Source organism: Brachypodium distachyon, chromosome 2, assembly GCF_000005505.3.
Source record: "Brachypodium distachyon strain Bd21 chromosome 2, Brachypodium_distachyon_v3.0, whole genome shotgun sequence".
NCBI classification, from domain to species: domain Eukaryota; kingdom Viridiplantae; phylum Streptophyta; class Magnoliopsida; order Poales; family Poaceae; genus Brachypodium; species Brachypodium distachyon.
The window spans coordinates 11,178,578-11,197,992 of record NC_016132.3 but is presented as its reverse complement, the minus strand read 5'-3'; the positions used below and the strand labels follow the sequence as shown (position 1 = coordinate 11,197,992).

Sequence of the window (19,415 nt, the reverse complement as noted above, 5' to 3'; positions counted from 1 at the left end):
GTGTGGTTTTGCGGACGGTTTTGCAATAAGTGTGGTTCAACTATTTCAGAAAAGTGTGGTTTTCTGAACGCAAAAATTCAAAGAGGCAAAAAAATATGATTAAAGACATAATAAAAAAGATAGAAATTGGACGTGGGCCACGACCCACGACGACTGTACGAGCCGTGGACCGCGTTTTCTTTCTTCCCTTTTCTCCTCCGCTTTCCTTGCCCCCTACTCTCTCTGCCTTGCCGTCTCACGCTCACCCACTCTCTCCTCTTCTTTCCCCCCTTAAACCCACGCAGTTCAGCGTTAATCGAGCACATCTCCGGCCGCCACGGACACCTAAACCCTAGCAGCGCCCCTCTCCGTACGCCAGTGCCCCTCTCCCCAACCCTAGCATCCTCCTCCCGTTAGTCCTCCTCCGCGTTCCAGAAGGAACACACCATCCGAAGATGTCCACCGACCTTGCCGCGGCCTCCGCGGTGGCGGCGATCTCCGCTGTGATGGACTGGCGTTCCTCGCCCGACGCCCGCAACGCTGCCTTCACGTACCTCGAATCGGTCCGTGCCAGACCCGTTCTCCTCCTAATCCCCGTTTCCCTCCCCGTGTCTACTTTTTGTTTGTTGCTTCCGTGCGTGGTGGCGGTGGTGAGCGCGCCTGCTGGTGCTTCCGTCGTGTCATTACCAGGGTGCTTAAGATTATCAATTTTCCCATTTCGAGCTATTTCGACAGTTTTGACAGAAATGTTGATGCATCTGTGATCCGTCTGACTAGCACGCATTTGTTGATGTGTATTAGTACCTGCGAGTTTGACAGTCCAGAACTTTATGTGTTTTATGATCGCGAATAGGGCACAATAGGCTCTGTTCTGCACTTAGGCTAGAGTTTAATATGTTACATAAATATTGCACCATTCTTCAGCTGAGCAAGGGTATGCTCTGTTCAATTAGTTCGTTTCCCCTATCATCTGTAATACTGCATTGCTACAAATGTAATGCCATCGGGCAACCATGGTATGACAATGAGACTTGCCAACTGCAGGTAAAGAGTGGAGATGTACGAGCGTTGGCGAGCACATCTTTTCTATTGGTTCGGAAGGACCAGGCATCAGAGATCAGACTGCATGGGTTCAAAATGTTGCAGGTGAACCTTGCATCCTATCTTCATCCTGTGGTTTAATGATGGATGTTGCGCTGATTGTTCTAGAGATTACTTGCAGACCAACACTAAATTCCGCAAAACTAAACAAACAGTCGAGCAAGTCAGATTTTCTTCTTGTTTCTAGCCTTCTAGAAATCTGGCATGGCTCAGCAGTTGGCATGCACTTTTCCATAATGGCTGCAATTGCATGCCCACTACAAAAGTTACTGATCGCATATATGCAGTCTTAAAACCTTTTTGTTGTTAGTCCTTCTGTACCTAAAGGAGTGACTAACATTACTTCTGAACTGTTGTTAAATTAGTCTACCATATGTGAGTAGTTCTGTTTCAAGTGATCAACGAGGTAGGTGTTAAGAGGACGAGTGTGTGGCGCTGATTTTCGTAAGTGACTAATGATCTCATATAATTGCAACATGACCAAATTAGGAAGGCATCACACAATGTGTCATGAAATTGAAGAATTAACTTGAAAATGCAGAATGCCATTCCTTGGCACAAAAAACCTATGCGCAATATTCCTTTCAAATAAATGTGGGAACACTGTAAACTGTAAATGCAAATTTCTGCAGCTTTTACCTGGTTTGCAATACATATTTGGCAACTGTTGTCAGTGACATGTATGCAAATAGTCCTTCACAGTGAGCTGACAAGGTGTGCATTTCTGTCGCTTTGTTGCATACATGGAAACAGGGTTGCTTTGTGTGTTTTGTTCTGATAATCAAAATGACCTAGTGAAGGAGCGACAGCATAACTACTGACGTTTTAAGAAGCGTTCTGCGGTTAATTAGCGAGTAGCCACCCTATCATGTACTGCTTACTGTATGCCACCTTCTAAACTGCTTATTAATTTAAGAACATAAAAACTATGTTGCTAATTTAATTAATGAAAGAAAAATATCCAATCCAACAGTTTTGTTCCAGATATTATTAGATATTTCCGGGCTTTGCTCGCGCACATCATAACGTTTCTTATGTGTTTTAGTCAATAGGAGTTCTGGTATATATCACGTAAAGTTTCATATTCCCAAGTTAGTGCATATACATCTGCTTATGCACTTCAAGGCAGTCTGCGCTAAGCGAGCATAACTGCTTATCCGCTAAATTTATCTATTCAACGAACTGCTACATGATACTTCCTCCGTTTGGGTTTATAAGGCTCCTATTGAAATTCGTGCCACACTTTGATCAACAATTATTCAAATTATATTTAATATATGTATATAAAAGTTATACCATTAAGAGTTTTTCAATACGAATCCAACAATCTATCTTTTGTGCCGCAATAATCTCATATTACCAATGTAATATTTGGTCAAAGTTTGGCATAAAATTCCGCGTGGGCCTTATAAACCCAAACGGAGGGAGTAGTCATTTGCTTAGATAGCTGTCTGAGAAAGACAGGTCAAATGCATATTGTCTATGAGAATTGAGTTGTGATGCATCTTCTGCTATCTAAGAAATCTATGTGCAAACTTCATTTGAGGTGAAGACATAAAAAATCGACCTTTTAGTTCAGTGAGTAATATCTAGTGTGTAATTACACCTGCATTTTTGGTAAGGAATGGGTGTTTGGCCAATCAACATGTCTGGTTCCTGCATACATTTTTTTTACATGGTAAGTGCAAATAGTTTATATATCTTTTTTTTTGTATTTGTGTGCGTGAGGAAGTCTAAGCTGCTTGGCCCAGTTGGTCTTGCTTTGGATGATTGACGAGGCAACTTCCCAAAAATAAAATAAAATAATTGACATGTTTAGAAAACAGGCAATATCGAATCATTTTTTTGCACAAGGCAATATTGAATCATGTTTGTATGGCAGGTGAAATTTAGATACGGGGATACGGACACGGGGATATGGATACGGGTACATGAGATACAACATTTTCCAAAAAATGGTCCTACAGGAATACGGTTAATATACAAATAATAATAATAATAATAATAATAATAATAAATGCAATGTATGGAAGAATAATTTTAAGATGTGAGATGAGATTAAGAAAAAGTTACTGCCCCATTTGTTGCCTGCCTCTGCCTCCAATCGATGTCTCCTTTTCAAGTCCTCAATGCTTGAATAATCCTACATAGCATAGCAAATAGCACACAAAGAGAACATAACAATTAACAAAAAAGAAGTCCAGTAACAGAAGATTGGTTTCTGGCCATGCCACTGCCCCCTATCCTAGATGCCATTCCTAAGTTCCCAGCCAGCAATGACAAGCAGCAACTCAGCAATTGGAAAGTAAACAGTACCAAAAAAACAGCACTAAACTACAGCACACAGCAGCTGGACACAGCACGAGCAAAAATAGCAGAGCAAGTGCAGCCGGACAGAGTAGTACATCACAAATAAATATAGCAAAGGGGATTTGCGAAGGGACAGCAGAGCCGGAGAGGTGAAGGGCTGAGGGCAAGGCTGCGAGCCGCTAGGGTATACCTACTGGAGGGCAGGTGGTGGCGACGATGGCGGCACGGCCGTAGGGCCTGGAGAGGGAGCGACGGTACGGTGCCGGCGAGTCCAGTGGCGGCGGAGCCCCATGAGTCCAGCGACAGTCATGCCGTGGTCGTGGGATATGGTGGCAGGTCCAGTGAACTGCTCCCCATGCGTGGCTTTAAAAATAAAAAATCAGGGATACTGGGGGACACCCATATCCCCGCCCAGCCTGCGCTTCTAGCTGTATCAGTGCTTTGTATCCTGGGACTCATCTAATCCAGTTGCACTAGACCCAGAGAAGAACTTTGATGCAGCTCAAACCCTGAAACTAGAAACTCTTCCAGACTGGGACTTCTATTGGATGATGGACTATAGGTTATGCCCAGTAGATACTGCATGTGTAGAACTTTGAATGCAAAAGGGCACCATCATTATTTTTGCTGCACAGAGCACCTTTGTTCCTTTTGCTGTTGTGCTCACAGTACATATGTTGCGTCTGTATATCACGCGACTGTCTGATTTTGACTGAAAATTTCTTGTACAATATATTATTGATAACTAGAAAAGTCACAATCGCAAGAAAATTCTTTTGAATACGAATCTGATGGCTTCAAGTTCTGTTTATACTCCCTCCATTCCAAAACACAACTCATACAAATTTTTCTCATTTGTTCCACAATACACCTCATTTTTCTCTTGAAACCCGCACCCAGCCAATAACTACTCACATTAATCCAATATGAGTGGTCAGGCACTAGAAACGAGAGCTGCCTTGGTCCAAGTGCACAAATCTATATGAGTTGTGTTTTGGAACGGAGGGAGTATAACATAACCCACACATTATTAAAGTAATTATTGATCAAACATGAATTTGGACGGTCAAAATATGCCCTGCATTTGGCAACGTAGTGAGTATGACACGAATAGGCCAGCTACTACTTTTGTCTTGCCTTATAAGTCATTCCTCAGCAATGACTGAATCATGGACAGTGTCATAGAGCTTTAAACTTTGATGCCTATTGTTATGTTGCATAAGTATTGCAGTTTTCTAGGTAAAGTTCTTTATTTGCTAGCTATTTTAGTCTGATTGTTCTCATGTTGATTTTTACAGCACTTGGTGAGGTTGAGGTGGGAGGAACTCAGTGTTGCAGAACGAAATGAATTCGCTAATTTGACTGTCAATTTGATGTCAGAGGTTATTGGTCCCCGTGAGGAGTGGGCTTTGAAGAGTCAAACAGCCGCGTTAGTAGCAGAGGTTTATCATTATGTGTTCTTTTACCTTTTTCTCTTCTACCTTTGTTGTACTTCAAATATTATTTCTTATAGTAATTTTATATCTGTAGGTAGTTAGAAGGGAGGGAGTTACTTTGCTGAATACATTACTTCCCTCTATTGTTTCTCTGTCTAACAGTGGTCCTGCCGAGGTATGTTTCTCAACATAGTCGTGGTAAATCTGTACTTCTTCCACCCAATATTTTAAATTGCATTCATGACCTATCTATTAACTGTTAGGCTGAGTTAGTTGCCATGATTCTAAGGTGGCTTCCAGAGGACATCACTGTTCACAACGAGGATTTAGAAGGTCAATTTTGTTCTATTCTTTCTTTGTCATGATTGGTTGAAACTGTATTTGTATTTATTCACCTGAAATCAAACAAATACCTTTTTTTACTTCTGTTAAATTGCCACTTGTACCCAACAGGTGATAAGAGGAGAGCACTGTTGCGTGGCCTTACCGAGGCACTGCCACAAATTCTTCCGCTTTTATATTCTGTAAGTTTGTCCTCAGCTTGTCTGGAAATTGCGGCTCATCATGTTGCATGACAAACTAACATAAGCGCATCTTTTATGTGTCATTCTTTAGTTACTTGAGAAACATTTTGTGGCTGCTTCAAGCGAGCACACGAAGCAGCAAATGGAGTTGGCTAAACAGCATGTAGGGACAGTAATAGCTGTTCTAAATGCTGTCAATGCGTATGCTGAATGGGCTCCTGTGACAGATCTGGCCAAATATGGTTTAATTCATGGGTCTGTTGGCTTGAATTTCTGATCTCTCAAGTTTTGATGGCATCATGTCTCTTTTATCCCATTAATAACATTTCTATTTTGCAGATGTGGGTCCTTGCTTTCTTACAGTGATTTTCGCGTTCATGCTTGTGAGTTCTTCAAAATAATCTGTCAAAGGTATAGAAAAACTGATTTATTATGATATGATCCTATAACTAAGTTCTTTGTATTGGTTCCTCTTCTGATATGTTCCTTGCTCATGCAATGCAACCTAGCTCAGAAAGCGACCTGTGGACGTCGCAATTTCTGAGTATGATGCAGCAATGAGCAACATTTTCCAGGTGTTGATGAGCGTTTCCCAAGAATTTTTAACCAAATCTAGGATGCAGCCCAGTGCTATTGATGATAGTGAATATGAGTTTGCAGTGTGTATTTGTGAGACAATGGTTGCGCTAGGTTCTTCTAACATGCAGTGCATACTGGCTGATGGAGCAAGGACTTCTCACTTCCTACAACAAGTGAGCATTTCCAATGCACCTTTCGTAGTTTAGATTAAAAAAAATTGCTCAGTGCTTCTCTGTAGCATTTTCTCTTCTAAATTCAAGTGCTAGTGGCTTGTCACTGAATGACTAGTTGGACATTTTGTCGAAACGTGCATGTCTTCATCTCATCAACAATAAAATCTCCAATTGTTCCAGTTGGTTCCCACTGTTCATTATTTTATTGTGTTTAATTTATTTTGGTTCCCCACAGATGCTGGAATATTACCAACATGACAGGATTGCACTCCATTTCCAGTCTTTATTATTTTGGCTGGTATACTCCTTGTCTCTTCTCGTGTAATTCAAATGCATGTCATGTTGTTTTGTAACTCAGTATAAGTTAACACAAACTGTATGTAGGTTGTATTGAGGGAACCATCGAAAGCGAAGTCTGTTGCTCGTGTTTCTGGCGATACAACTAGTGGAAGTTCAACTGAAAAGGAGAAGAAAGGGGTGTTATTATTTATTACTGATGAAATATACAGTACTCTACTGGACGTCGCTTTCAAAAGAATGCTGAAGAAAAGTGCAAGTTCATCTCCAAGTCCGTTAGAACTGTGGAATGAAGAGCTTGAGGGTAAGAGTGACTTCAGCAACTATCGCACCAAACTGGTATGTCTTGTTTTCTCCTGACATCTAGAAACTGTTATGGCCCTTGCCCCTTGTTTAATCTTCAACAATTTTTAGCACTTGCCCTTTTCCCTTATAGGACAAATTAGGGAAAAACTGATGAGACAGTTGTGTTGGGATGTTAACATGATTTAGCATGTGGTAATGTTACTAGAATTATGTATTGAAGTACATTTGGTTGGTTCACACTTATATGTATGTATATTATACTTAACAAAGAAGATTGCTAAAGTGCGGAGTCTCTAGGATCACTGTGACATTGATACAACTGGCAGTCGTGACATCAATGTCCTACCTCACCTCAGTCCTCCGGGTAGATGATGTATTGGCCTTCTAGGTGTCCATTAGTTTTGCTTGCACGAGCTCTGTGCTCTTCCTCTCCACCCACCATTCTTGCCTACTTGGTCCACTACCGGCTCTTGTGCCAATGTGCTGCCAGCCTGCCACCAGTGAAGCCGCGTTGCACTGCTTCTCCTTTAAGTGCTGTTGATGGTGTTACATATGTATTATACTCCCTCCAATCCATAGTAAGTGTCTCAGATTTAATAGAAAGTTAGTACTCCCTCCGATCCATAATAAGTGTCTCAGATTTAGTACAAAGTTGTACTCCCTCCGATCCATATTAATTGTCTCAAATTTGTTCAAATATGGATGTATCTATGCCTAAAAAGCGTCTAGATACATGTAATATTTCGACAACTAATATGGATCAGAGGGAGTACTAAATTATTATGGATCGGAGGGAGTACAAAGTTGTACTAAGTCTGAGACACTTATTATGGATCGGAGGGAGTAGTTGTTTTAGGTATCCTTATACCACACCTGTATATTGTTTACTATATATGTTGGCCTAGAGCTTAGGGAACACACAAGTTACCTTCGCAACAGGCCTTGGATTTGGGTCATGACAGGATCTGCACCGTCTGCTGCGCTGGCAAAGAGGATGATGATAACTGGCGCCTGTGGCGAGGAAGAAGAGGAGGGGCACGAGCGATTGGGAAGAGGATCTCGAAGGTGGCAGTAGGTCCAGGGAGCTTGTGGGGCGGCGGCGAAGGGTTGACTGGAGTCGCTGGGGGCAGTGGCCTGACGGGAACTTGGTCATACACTCATACTGTACTTTGCAACAAGAGTCGAGGAAACATGGGACGGCCGTTTCCATAAAATTTAGAGGGGAGCCTTGGTATTGCTCGTAGTTCAGCGAAACTCGTGGAATTTGGCTTGAAATCCAATTTCGATTTCCTTTTTGCCATCGAAACAGCAGTTGCTGAGTACACTTCCAGCATCCAAAAGGAGTGCTTAGTAAAAAATGCAAGTTTTCCACCGGTGAAAGCTGATTTGTTTGTTTTCAATGAGCAAATTCTTCCCAGTTTGAAGTGTAGTTCACACATTGAAAGTTCTTGATTCTTGAAATGAAAGCTACGGGACAGTGGGTGGTGGGGCAGTGGCTTCATATCGTAGCATTGATATAAGGCTATCAGTACCAAAGGATGCCAGACATTCTATTCTACTCCCTCCGTTCCAAAATATAGGGCATATAACATGTGTTAACAAACAAATCATGACCGTCAACAAAAGTTACACGCCCTACATTTTGGAAAGGAGGGAGTATTGAACAAAGGCAGGGTTAGTTGCTATCAGTTATACTTGGGCATGTGCGGCCTCGCCCAACCAGCCCAGCCCGATGTCCTGGGCCAGGCTTGGGCCTTGATTTTCAGCCCGCAGCCCACCCGAAAGCCCAAAAAAGCCTGGAACTAATAAAATAGTAATATTTTTTTTAGAAAATAGGTATAAAAATCATTTTTAATAGCTAAAATAGTTTTTTCTGGGTTTGGCTTTTTGCTACCGGGCTTTACGAAGCCCAGCCCGGCCTAGGTATAATTCCAGTACATGTGCTAAGGCATGCTGTTGGTAACTTCGTGCACATGACATTCATTTTCCTACGTTCTTTCTTGCCACTTTTCAATTTAGCGTTGTGATTAGTGGTGACTGCAAGATGTTTGCAGTGCAGTTACGTTTATCTTACTGTATGTTCTGCTGTTTCTTTTTAAAACCTGTATATGCTTTTATTACTGAAGTATTCTGGATTCTTCCTGCAGCTGGATCTCATAAGAGTTGTTGCTTCTCAAAGACCTGTTATTGCTGCAGCGAATGCTGTTCAAAGAATAAGTGTTGTTTTTGGAGATACTAATGAAGCAACAAAGTCCCCTGAGGTTTGACACCTGTATATATGTACCATATCAACTCCATGATATGTCTTGCCACTTTCGATCACAGAAAGTCTACCTGCTAATTCACGTTTTTATTTAATTTTAAGTAATTATCCATTTCAGGTTCTTGACGCAATGGTAGGTGCACAACTTGGGCTTGAAACAGTTGTTAGTGCCATATTTGATGGCTCAGGTGATTATACGAAGACTGACCAGGAGATACAATTCCAAATACACAGTACTTTTGAAGGTTTGCCCTATCTTTAACTTTATTATTAGTTTTACAGCACTCTTACTTCCGTCTGTTCGTGAACCAGGTTTACTTCAGCAGCTTCTTTCTCTGAAGTGGACAGAACCTAGCCTTGCAGTTATTCATGGTCATTATTTGGATTCTTTGGGTCTTTTCTTGAGACATTATCCAGATGCAGTTGCCAGTGTTGTGAATAAGCTTTTTGAACTATTGACATCTCTCCCCATCACAATTCAGGTACTTGTCATTTTTGTTTGATGCTGAAAGCACAATGCATTAACTATCTTGATGTATGACTCAGTCAGGTTGTCAAGCTGGGATATGAATCCTTCATCTAATTCAGTCTATGTACTGATGACATGTGCCTTCTGTTGTTCACCCTATTTAAATTGTTTGGGTACAAATCCTATTCTTTAACTACATTATGTGTCATTTTTTGTAGCAACAGGACCTGTCAAATAATTCCCGGCAAGCTAGGTTGCAGATTTGCTCGTCATTCATTCGTATATCAAGAGCTGCTGATAAAGCACTTCTGCCTCATATGAAGGTCAGGCTCTGTCTGCAATCGACTTTTACCTATTTGATTTTACGTGGAGTTACCCATTGATCTTAAAACAGTTGTGCTGCTTGGACTTCAGTTAACTGTTTATTGATAAACCAGTAGTTACAAAAATAAAAAGTGGGGTATTCATAATATATTAAGTGTAAAAAGAGGAAACTCTTCGCTTCCTTGACTCTCTCCTTAGAGCATGTTCAATGCAAGGTGCTTAGGGAGGTGCTTGCGCAAAGAAAACCGGGTTTTGTCTAAGCACTGGTGCTTGTGTTCTATAGGACAGGTGCTTAATTAGGCACCTCTAGTATAGAAATAAGCACTGGTGCTTGAGAATAAACCGGTTTAATTTTGTAGCACTACCTTAAGCACCTTGCATTGAACATGCTCTTAGACAACTCTCCCTGGACAGAACGGATGCAAGTAGCAACCCGTGAAAGCCCGCATAAATGTATATATAAAGCCAACTTTATGTTAATTTCAAGTTGGAAATTACAGACATTGTGTATATGCAGGCTTTGTGGGTTGCCAGCTTGCCTCTTTACTGGATGTCATTCCTGTCTTGTACGTAGGCTTCATGCCCGGCAGCAATCAAACTGCTGCTGCTTTGGTGCACTGTACTAACACCCACAACATTTATAGTGTACATAAGTAAGAAAGTAGACAACTGTGCATAAGTCGATCCACTTTGGCAGTTAGGCTTGCCACCAGCCTTCACTTAAGGTGGAAAATAAAAATGTGGACAAGATCAGAAATGTGGTGATCAAGACTCGCATCCTAATTTATTTTGGCATCCATCATGTATTTGGCTATCACAGTTTACTGTTGCATCTTCGTTCTTTTGGTTGATAAAAATGCTTTACTAATGACGCAGAACATTGCCGACACCATGGCTTACCTTCAAGGAGAGGGCCGCTTACTACGTGCCGAACATGATCATCTATGTGAAGCGTTTCTTATTATGGCCTCCTCTTCTGGGTATTTGGCTGCTTCATGTTTTCATATTTACGCCCACAACTATGATATTGTTGGTGTTGCTCGCATCATAGTTTTATGTATTTTAACATCTTTATAGGATTCAGCAGCAACAGGAAGTCCTGGCCTGGTTACTTGAGCCTCTTAATAAGACGTGGACCCAAATGGAATGGCAAACTGCGTATTTGTCTGATCCATCTGGTTTGACACACATGTTTGCTGACAGCCAATTTATGTGGTCCATTTATCATAATGTTACATTCTTTGAGAAGGCACTCAAGAGAAGCGGGACCAAAAAATCAACAGCAGCTCTGCAAGCAGCGCCGACCACCACAGCAGTAACTGGTTATCTACATCCAATGTCTTCGCATCTATCATGGATTCTGCCCCCTCTTTTAAGGGTAATTTGGCACTTCCTTACTATCAGTTGAGATGATAACAAGAACATCAAGGATGAAGTTAGATAATTCTGGACTCTTCGTTATTTCTTCTGTAGATTAGTTATTCCTTGTTTCCCCCCTTCTGTTGCATTGTCAGCTGTTGCGATGTATACATGCACTTTGCCTGACCATTCTGCATTGGCTGATCTGATACTTTCTATTTCCCTTTCTCTTGACTGATCTTCAGCTGTTGCGATGTATACATGCACTTTGGGCCGAGCCATTTGCTCAGTCGCTGACTGGAGAAACCAAGGCGGCAAAAAGCATGACTATTGCGGAGCAGGCCAGCCTTTTGGGAGAGACAAATAAACTCACAAAAGGCCAAGTTGCACCTTCTGATGGATTACTGGATGTTCAAAGGGAGGGAGAGTCTAAAGAAAATAACATAAGAAACTGGTTACGAGGGATCCGTGACAGTGGGTAAGGATTATCAATTAGAGTACTGTGCACACTTGATGATTTTTTTTCTAATTGATTTGATCCCCATTCAATCTCAAAACACCATTATTGATGCCATCTAAATGTTTGATCCTCATCATCAATTTTATGTTCTGAGTGTCCATGCAAGAACAATTGATCTACGCCTCACCAAAAAGTTTCTGCATCTTACAGCACATGTAAGTAGGGCTGCAAAGTTCTGAGTGTAATCTATCTTTGACACATGTGAAAATACTATGATGCAGGTACAATCTTATAGGTTTAGCAGCTACTCTTGGGGAAACATTTTTCCGAAGCATAGAGGGTTCATCTGTCACCCTTGCTCTTATGGAGAATGTGCAAGTTATGGAGTTTCGTCATTTGCGCCAACTCATGCACCTTGCTGTTGTTCCTTTGGTTAAACATTGCCCTGCTGAACTATGGCATATGTGGACAGTGAACCTTTTGCAGCCAATATTTGTTCACTGCCAGCAAGCACTTGATTACTCATGGTCTTGTCTTCTTCGTGAAGGCCGAGCTAAGGTTCCTGACAACTTTGGTAATCTTTCTGGGTCAGAACTGAAGGTAGAGGTGATGGAAGAGAAGTTGCTACGAGATTTGACTCGTGAAGTATGTTCTGTGCTTTGGGTTTTAGCATCACCAGGTTTGAACAGTGGGCTTCCGACCTTGGAACAACTTGGACCTGCCAACCGGATTGATTCTTTTCTTAAAGATCTGGAGTCCTTTGCTTCCAGCTCTCTTGCTGGGTAATACAAAATTTTCTTTCCACTTAATGTGTTTTGACCTAGTTCTTTAATTTTCATTGAATGGAACCTAAGATTATTATCCTTGGCAGATTTGTTATGCTTAATGTTAGCACTGCCCTTCCTGCATTGAGGATAACTATTCAAGTGTTCAGTTGGACAGATAGTGAAGCAGTGACTAAAGTAGTTCCCTTTTGTGGTGCATTGATTCACCTTGCTGTGGCAACAAACCGGGCTGAGCTTAGGCAGTTTGTTGGAAAGGACCTATTTTCTTCTATAATACAGGGCTTATCTATTGAATCGAATGCAATTATTAGTGCCGAACTTGTTGGTCTCTGTCGAGAAATATACGTCTATCTGTCAGATAAAGATCCATCACCAAAACAGGTATTTTCTGAGCTATAAAAAACTATGCATTGACTTGTGTTGACATGATCTTGTCCAATGTTTCACCACATCCATATATAGCTGCATTGACTTGCATAGACACATCTCCAATTTGTATAATATACTACCTCCCGATCCAAAATAAGTGTCGCTGTTTTGAACTAGGGTTGAACTAGTGTTAGTTCAAAACTGAGACACTTATTTTGGATTGGAGAGAATAACTTTTATTAGGGCTGTGTTGCTTTGACAGAACAATGGAGTACATGCTTTTATCGATACTTAACATTGTTTACATCAGTAAGTTTTGCAGTGTTGGATTTATTTATTTTTACACCTCAGTTTATGCCAAAGTCTAACTTTGGCTTTCAGTTCCAAAGTTCCAACCCCATACTGAATGTACCCTCAACTACCAAAGCCAGGCAAATTACCCTCGTAAAACTAATTCAACTAGTCTTTGACCTCCTGTGGTGTCTACGTGTAAGATGTTTTGGACACGTTACCTCGTCTTGGATGGCATCACAATCAACAAATTAACAAAATTCAAACATGTGAGTATGTGACCAATGATTTTAATGGTGTGATGAACATGTGGCATCACGTAGGTCCAAACTGAGTTGAATCAGCCTTTGGGGGTAACACAACCAGTTTTGCTGTTGGGGAGGGGGAGGGTTGAAGAAATTTTGCAGTAGATGAGGGGGGCATAAGTTATTAGCTTTAATCTGCCTTTCAACTAGGAAAGTTTGACTTTATGTGACCTTTATCTCCTACCTGTGCATACACATCATCTGTCTTGTGATGTCAGAAGTAAAAAATATCTGCTTTTATTATTTATTTTGTATGTTTATACATAAAGAATACAGTACACAATAGAAACATAATTTTGTGCAAAGGTGTATCTTGGATACCAGTGCTAAACCTTACTAAAAGTTGATAATCAGGAAACATTTACGGACTCAAGTAGTGTAAGTGAATCGAATGATGCTTACCTTGGCATGTTCTGGCACTTCATCTACAGACATACCAGTGACTCAAATCATAGTACATTTTCCCATTGGTTTCTATTTCAGTATTTCTATGAGTGTGACATTTACCTTAGGAGAAAATTCTTTATTTGTCTGTATGTGTTTTCCGTATGTTTTATGCTTGTGCGTTTAAAGAATTGAGACTAATAGGACACTTTCCTTGTAGATTCTTCTGTCCCTCCCCGACATGAAGCAGGAAGATTTGCTCGCTTTTGATGATTCGTTGAGCAAAACTGCTAGTCCAAAAGAGCAGAAGCAACATATGCGAAACTTACTTCTGATAGCCACAGGGAACAAATTAAGGGCTCTTGCTTCTCAAAAGATCACAAATGTTATTACCAATGTTACAAGTGAGCAAACTGATCTGCTTTCTTACATAATTTATGTTGCACGGTGTATTTGTGAGTCAATTTTCGATTGGTACACAGTGAAAAGAACATTATCCCTTTTACTGTTCATAATTCTGATTAATCAGTCAAAATGTGACTCGATGTATGATCGGTGCACAGTAAGTCTGTCATGCAAATTGTGATTTAATTGATCAAAATGGATATCTGCTTGCACACTTCCATCTATTTGTTTTCTATAATATGCAGAGTATTGAATAATACCTGTCACTCGCCACGTGAAAACATTATCTTGCTATAATCTCCAGAAGAAGAAGGGAGCTTTTTCTTTGTGCCTTCTGATAATTTTGTGACTTGCAGTTTCTTTACTCCATAAATTGTGATGTTATGTTAGGTTGCAAAATGGTTAGAGCTGAGTAGCTGATTTAGAAATTATTCTGACGTGCACTAACATACATTGTTTGCCTCAATGTCCAGCTCGAAATCGGAGCAGTGCCGCACACCATGGATCCAGAGCTGAAGAAGATGATCACATTGGATTAGCTGCATTATCATAGAAATGACCTGGTGAATTTGTGGCTGTGTACAAAAGGGTGAAAGAAAATTTTTAAACTGGGTGCTGATGTGGCAAATTATTGTCAAATACCAGGTGCTGGCAGCCAATCTGCCATCATGAGTAACTGAACCTATTCTTGGTCTAGACAGTTTTTTCCCACTAGATTGTATGTACTCTCGGGGTGCTGATGGCGCTTCGATGCATGCACTCAGAAGTCGGAGCTGCGTTTGGTGTGCGCATGTTTGCTGGAGAGTAGTCAATGGCGTATGTAATTACTAATGTAATTCAAACTAATAGAATTTTTTTTGTGGGTAAAACTAATAGATTTAATAAGAGGCCGAACTCTTGTTGACAAAAAAAAGTATCAGTGATCCCTGAAGTGGCATTACTTAGACTAGACATCATTTTAATCACCACTGTTCAAATTATATAGACCATTTGATATGAAACTTAATTGTAAATGTTTAATGAGAGATATTTCATGTGCTAGTGATGAAATAGCAAAGTGGTTTAAAGTCCACAAGGACTCAATATGGTATGGTTAGTGGTAAACATGTATTAGTCGACCAGTGATGCCAACTCCTTTTTTTCTTTACAAAATGATAAAGAATGTTAAGAAGTAGTAACCTCACCTCCATTTGTTATAATCTATATATTGCAAGCTTATCAACAGTATTATAAGAACCATAACTATAAATACCAATATATTATTGCTAAGAAAGAAAAATGTGGGTAACAGCAAATTTCAACTCTAGCGACTTAACATTTGTAGGAGCGACTGTAAAACATTAAGCTCGTGATATGAACTTTAGTTTGAGTATCGATACAATAATAATCACATATAACTTTAATCTCGCTTGATGATTCATTATCATAGAAACCCTACTTGCTAAAATAACTTACCAAAGAGTGGAAACAACCAATGAACTAATTCAAATTGGCTAGGATTAAAAGTTTCCAAGTTCTCTGACATGATACTTTGCCTTCTCATAAATCATTGATAGAGTGTCTTCCAAAATGACGGGTGGGGTGTAAGCATACCGCGAAAAAGGCTATTGGCATACATACCTTGCACCAAAAAAATTGTTGTTCAAATCTGAAATGCCGGGCCCATAAGTCACCAATTGATGCAGTGGACTTGTGTGTCCAATTATTTGAGATAACAGGGCATGGAGGCAAAAAATTACCCGAGAAGTTATATAAACGTTGTCGATTAGGATCTCAAATAATTGGGAAGTCCAAAGGCTTAATTCAAATTTAAAAATTCTCCGGCTAATTTTAGTACTCTCTCCGATTCAATTTAATTATGTCAAGTTTAGACAAAATCTTGCGTAAACCTGCGACAATTAAATCGGATCGAAAGGAGGACTAGTCTGTAGTCTGTTCCAGCCCATCCCACTAAAGCTCAAATATCTTGCCCAGCACGACGGTAACAACCCATCCCTCTGGTTCGGCTAAAGGTCCAGTTTGCCTTCAAAAGAGCAAGACCAATTAGGAAACCCTTTTCAATCTCCTTCTCTCTTTGCTCACGCGACGGCGGCCGGCGGGTGAAGCGAATCCTGGTCGGCCTCGATCGAGATCCCAAGGTTCGTCCCTCTCTCTCAATATACCTTCGTTTTCTCACCTGAATACTCCCATTGACTGATTCTGCTCATAATCTTTGGATCCTTAGAATTCAACAACTCGAGTTGGATCTACTAACAATTCGTTCATTGCCACATGCCAACTCTGGAATACATGACTAGGAGAACATTCGCATACTAACATTAGTAGCGGTAGTTTTAGTACCAAGTTCAGCACTATTCCTGGATTTCTTAGAGCTATAAGTCAAATCTGGAAGAAAATAGTGGTAAACTTGATTGATCACTGATTTTTTTTTGACCAAAAACAGCAGGAGAGGCTCCTACTGCTGTATATATTATAAATAAATAATATTTACATATTTACAAATGATTGATCACTGATTGATGAGACATGCAGATAACATACATGATTTAATTGATACATCTCTTCTGAATACCACTATCAAAGAGCTTGATTGATTTCAAATTATATCATTGTATTTCCAAAGCAGTATATTTTGCTTGCGGCCACTTACATTCATGTTTGCTGTATCAGCATTATGCTGATTATGGATCCATGCATTTACAGGATGTAGTGCGGAAAGGGACTGTAGGTTGGAAGAAGGTTGAGGAAGCTTTTGGGAATGACATTTTGTTGAAAAATGGAAAATCGACAGGGGCCGCCTGCGTAAGATTGTTTTCTCTGACCCGGTGGAACTGCAACTCCTGAACCGGTACAACTTCTAGTAACATAATTTTTATTCTCTCCTTTTTTACAGTCCATAGATTTATGAGTCAGTCTGTTTACAAGAAAATTAGTATAGAATTGTTGCTTGAAGGAAACAATTTCACCCGGTACCCATATCTTGTGTTTTTCTGCTTCTATGAAAATGTAAACAAATACTCTCTCCGATCCATATTAGTTGTCGAAATATTAGATGTATCTAGACGTTTTTTATGCATAGATACATCCATATTTGCGCAAATTTGAGACAATTAATATAGATCAGAGGGAGTATTTCTGTTCAAATTAACTGTATACCATGTACAAATTTTGATTTTGATTTACGGTTTCATAAACAATATTCCATAACTATGATACGCACCGATCAATATTTGGTTACATGCATCTTATGCGTTGTCATGACTCATGACTACTACTCGACACAAAAGGATTCGTTTTTGTCAATATTTGCTTATACGTTTTGTTTCTGACTAGCTTTTTGCTAACTTCTGTTTGCTTTCAGTCTTCTGGCTCCACACATTACATGTGGTATATTTTGGAAGATATCAAAACTGTGGCTGAAGGGATGCAAGGTTATCATCCTCGACATTCCGCTGTTGTTCGAGGCGAAGATGGACCAATGGACAGACCCAGTCATTGTCGTATGGGTGGATCCCAAAACACAAATTGAGAGGCTCGTGTCAAGAGATGGGTGCAGCGAGGAACAAGCTCAGAACAGGATCGACACGCAGCTTGCGTTGGACTGGAAGAAGTCACAAGCTGACATGGTAGTCAACAACTCTGGCTCACTGGATGACACCAAAGAGCAGCTCCAGGAAGTGTTGAAGCAAGTGTCTGGGGACTTGACATGGAAGGAGCGCCTGAGATCCAGGGATGACCTTGTTTCTATTGTCTTATGCACAACAATCGGGGTTTTACTTGCTCATAAGAATCTGCTAGGGTAAACGTGCTTACTAGGATTGAAATAGGTTAAGGGATTGATGTTTGGGAGTCTTAATTCTTGAAGCAATATATAGCTGAAATTTTAGCCATGAAATAAATTTAGTCAGTGGCTGGTTGCTTCTGTTGTCTCTGCAGGTCACAATGTAGATTCACGATATCCTTCAATGGATGCTGCTCCACGTCGAAATGAAATCAACGTCGACAATTAGTGTAGTCGTTGGCGCTGATCGTGGGCTGCTCATTTAGTTTACACCCACTGGTCTCTGCTCCTAGTTAAACAAAACACGCGCGCTGCAGTCACACGCGTATCTACAAGCTGGCTGCCTGGCTGGCTAGCAACACACACGTGTGTGTCTATGAATGATGTGACGTCCATACCAAGACTCTGCATCGTATGAATGTGCTCTCTGACCAATTATAGGGATATGTGGAGACTAGGGGTCATCTGTTTTTTTACGTGCCCTTCTGCAAAGGCCTGCTGGAACTATATTTGTGGCAATTTTCAGTGCTCACCCTTCTGTTCATGAGAATTTTACAGCCCTTACCGTCAAAAAAAGAATTTTACAGCCCTAAAGCATGAACTAAATAAAAGTTCTATTTCATAGGGAGATCTCCACACTCATTGCCTGGGTATCTGCAAGATTATAAATGACTTCATCTTCAACGAATCCTTTTAATCTCCACCCTCCACCCCCCCCCCCCCTCCATCACATACCCATTACCATTGTGTGCTAGTAGGCGGAAACCGTGTGGACATTTCGAACCGTTTGCGAATATCTGATATATGCTAGTGATTTACTCTCTCCGTCTCATATTAAGTGACTTAAATTTGTCCAAATATGGATGTATCTATGTTTAAAAAGCCTCTAAATACATGTAATATAAAGTCAATTAATATGATACGGAGGGAGTAGTAAATAGTTTAGATGAGAAAAAGGCAGCGTTTTCCTTTAAGTTTTGGCTCCACGCACTAGCAGTAGCAGGTAATGGACCCTAGCTATCTATAGCACATCGTTAATCGGGAGAGAAGGTTGCTGATCTGTCTTAATCAGCATGCCTTTCGTTTGAGCAACGGAACTCCACCGGGAAAAGCTAAACTAATGCAGGAGCTCCAGGTGATTTAATAAGATAATCTACAATTGTTAGTAGTTGTACGGGTTCCCACAAACTATAATGACATATCGACAAACCCCAAAGCAGATGTTGACAAAGCGGAACTAGCATGCATTCGTCTGTTTCCTATTGGGTATAGCTGATTGTGCCTCCAGCCTACCTAGTGCCGTAGCATTTTCTTTTCTTTTTCCTGTGTAAAACCAACTCGATCGTGCATCCATGAGGGCAACCAAATCAGTTCACCCTGAAGTTAGGCTTGATTGTGCTCCTTATAGCCTGGGTAGGTAGGTGTGGTGAACCTTCTTTTGATAGCAACCTTGTTGCTTTCAAACGATTCTTCTCCGTAATCCCATGACCAAACATGTGGCAAATTAAGAACTGT

At 40.5% G+C, this 19,415-nt stretch overlaps 1 protein-coding gene and 1 pseudogene across 2 annotated transcripts; both read left to right on the top strand.

Annotated features, from left to right (window-relative positions):
• Positions 1-208: 208 nt before the first annotated feature.
• Positions 209-15,153, top strand: LOC100833381 (protein HASTY 1). 2 transcript variants are annotated; one of them, XM_003567630.3, is made up of 22 exons: positions 209-542; positions 1,024-1,125; positions 4,689-4,832; positions 4,921-5,001; positions 5,090-5,159; positions 5,280-5,350; positions 5,442-5,605; positions 5,690-5,761; positions 5,865-6,102; positions 6,338-6,400; positions 6,487-6,738; positions 8,853-8,966; positions 9,087-9,213; positions 9,281-9,450; positions 9,662-9,760; positions 10,638-10,741; positions 10,839-11,139; positions 11,366-11,598; positions 11,862-12,362; positions 12,452-12,746; positions 13,935-14,118; positions 14,593-15,153. In XM_003567630.3, the coding sequence occupies exons 1-22, from the start codon at positions 435-437 to the stop codon at positions 14,670-14,672; spliced, it is 3,573 nt and encodes a 1,190-aa protein (XP_003567678.1). In that variant the 5' UTR covers positions 209-434; the 3' UTR covers positions 14,673-15,153. The 2 variants fall into 2 exon arrangements, with proteins under 2 accessions (XP_003567678.1, XP_010230867.1); XM_010232565.2 differs by having other exon boundaries at positions 210-542; positions 9,656-9,760.
• A 687-nt stretch (positions 15,154-15,840) lies between these two features.
• On the top strand, positions 15,841-17,975 carry LOC100822010 (annotated as a pseudogene).
• Positions 17,976-19,415: the final 1,440 nt, after the last annotated feature.

What these genes read in the sequence shown, in the direction of transcription:
- LOC100833381 (XM_010232565.2), top strand. Translation starts at nt 435, where the DNA reads ATGTCCACCGACCTTGCCGCGGCCTCCGCGGTGGCGGCGATCTCCGCT. An exon ending in ATTATGGCCTCCTCTTCTGG is followed by an intron (nt 10,742 to 10,838) that starts GTATTTGGCTGC and finishes ACATCTTTATAG; the next exon opens with GATTCAGCAGCAACAGGAAG. An exon ending in TGTTATTACCAATGTTACAA is followed by an intron (nt 14,119 to 14,592) that starts GTGAGCAAACTG and finishes CTCAATGTCCAG; the next exon opens with CTCGAAATCGGAGCAGTGCC.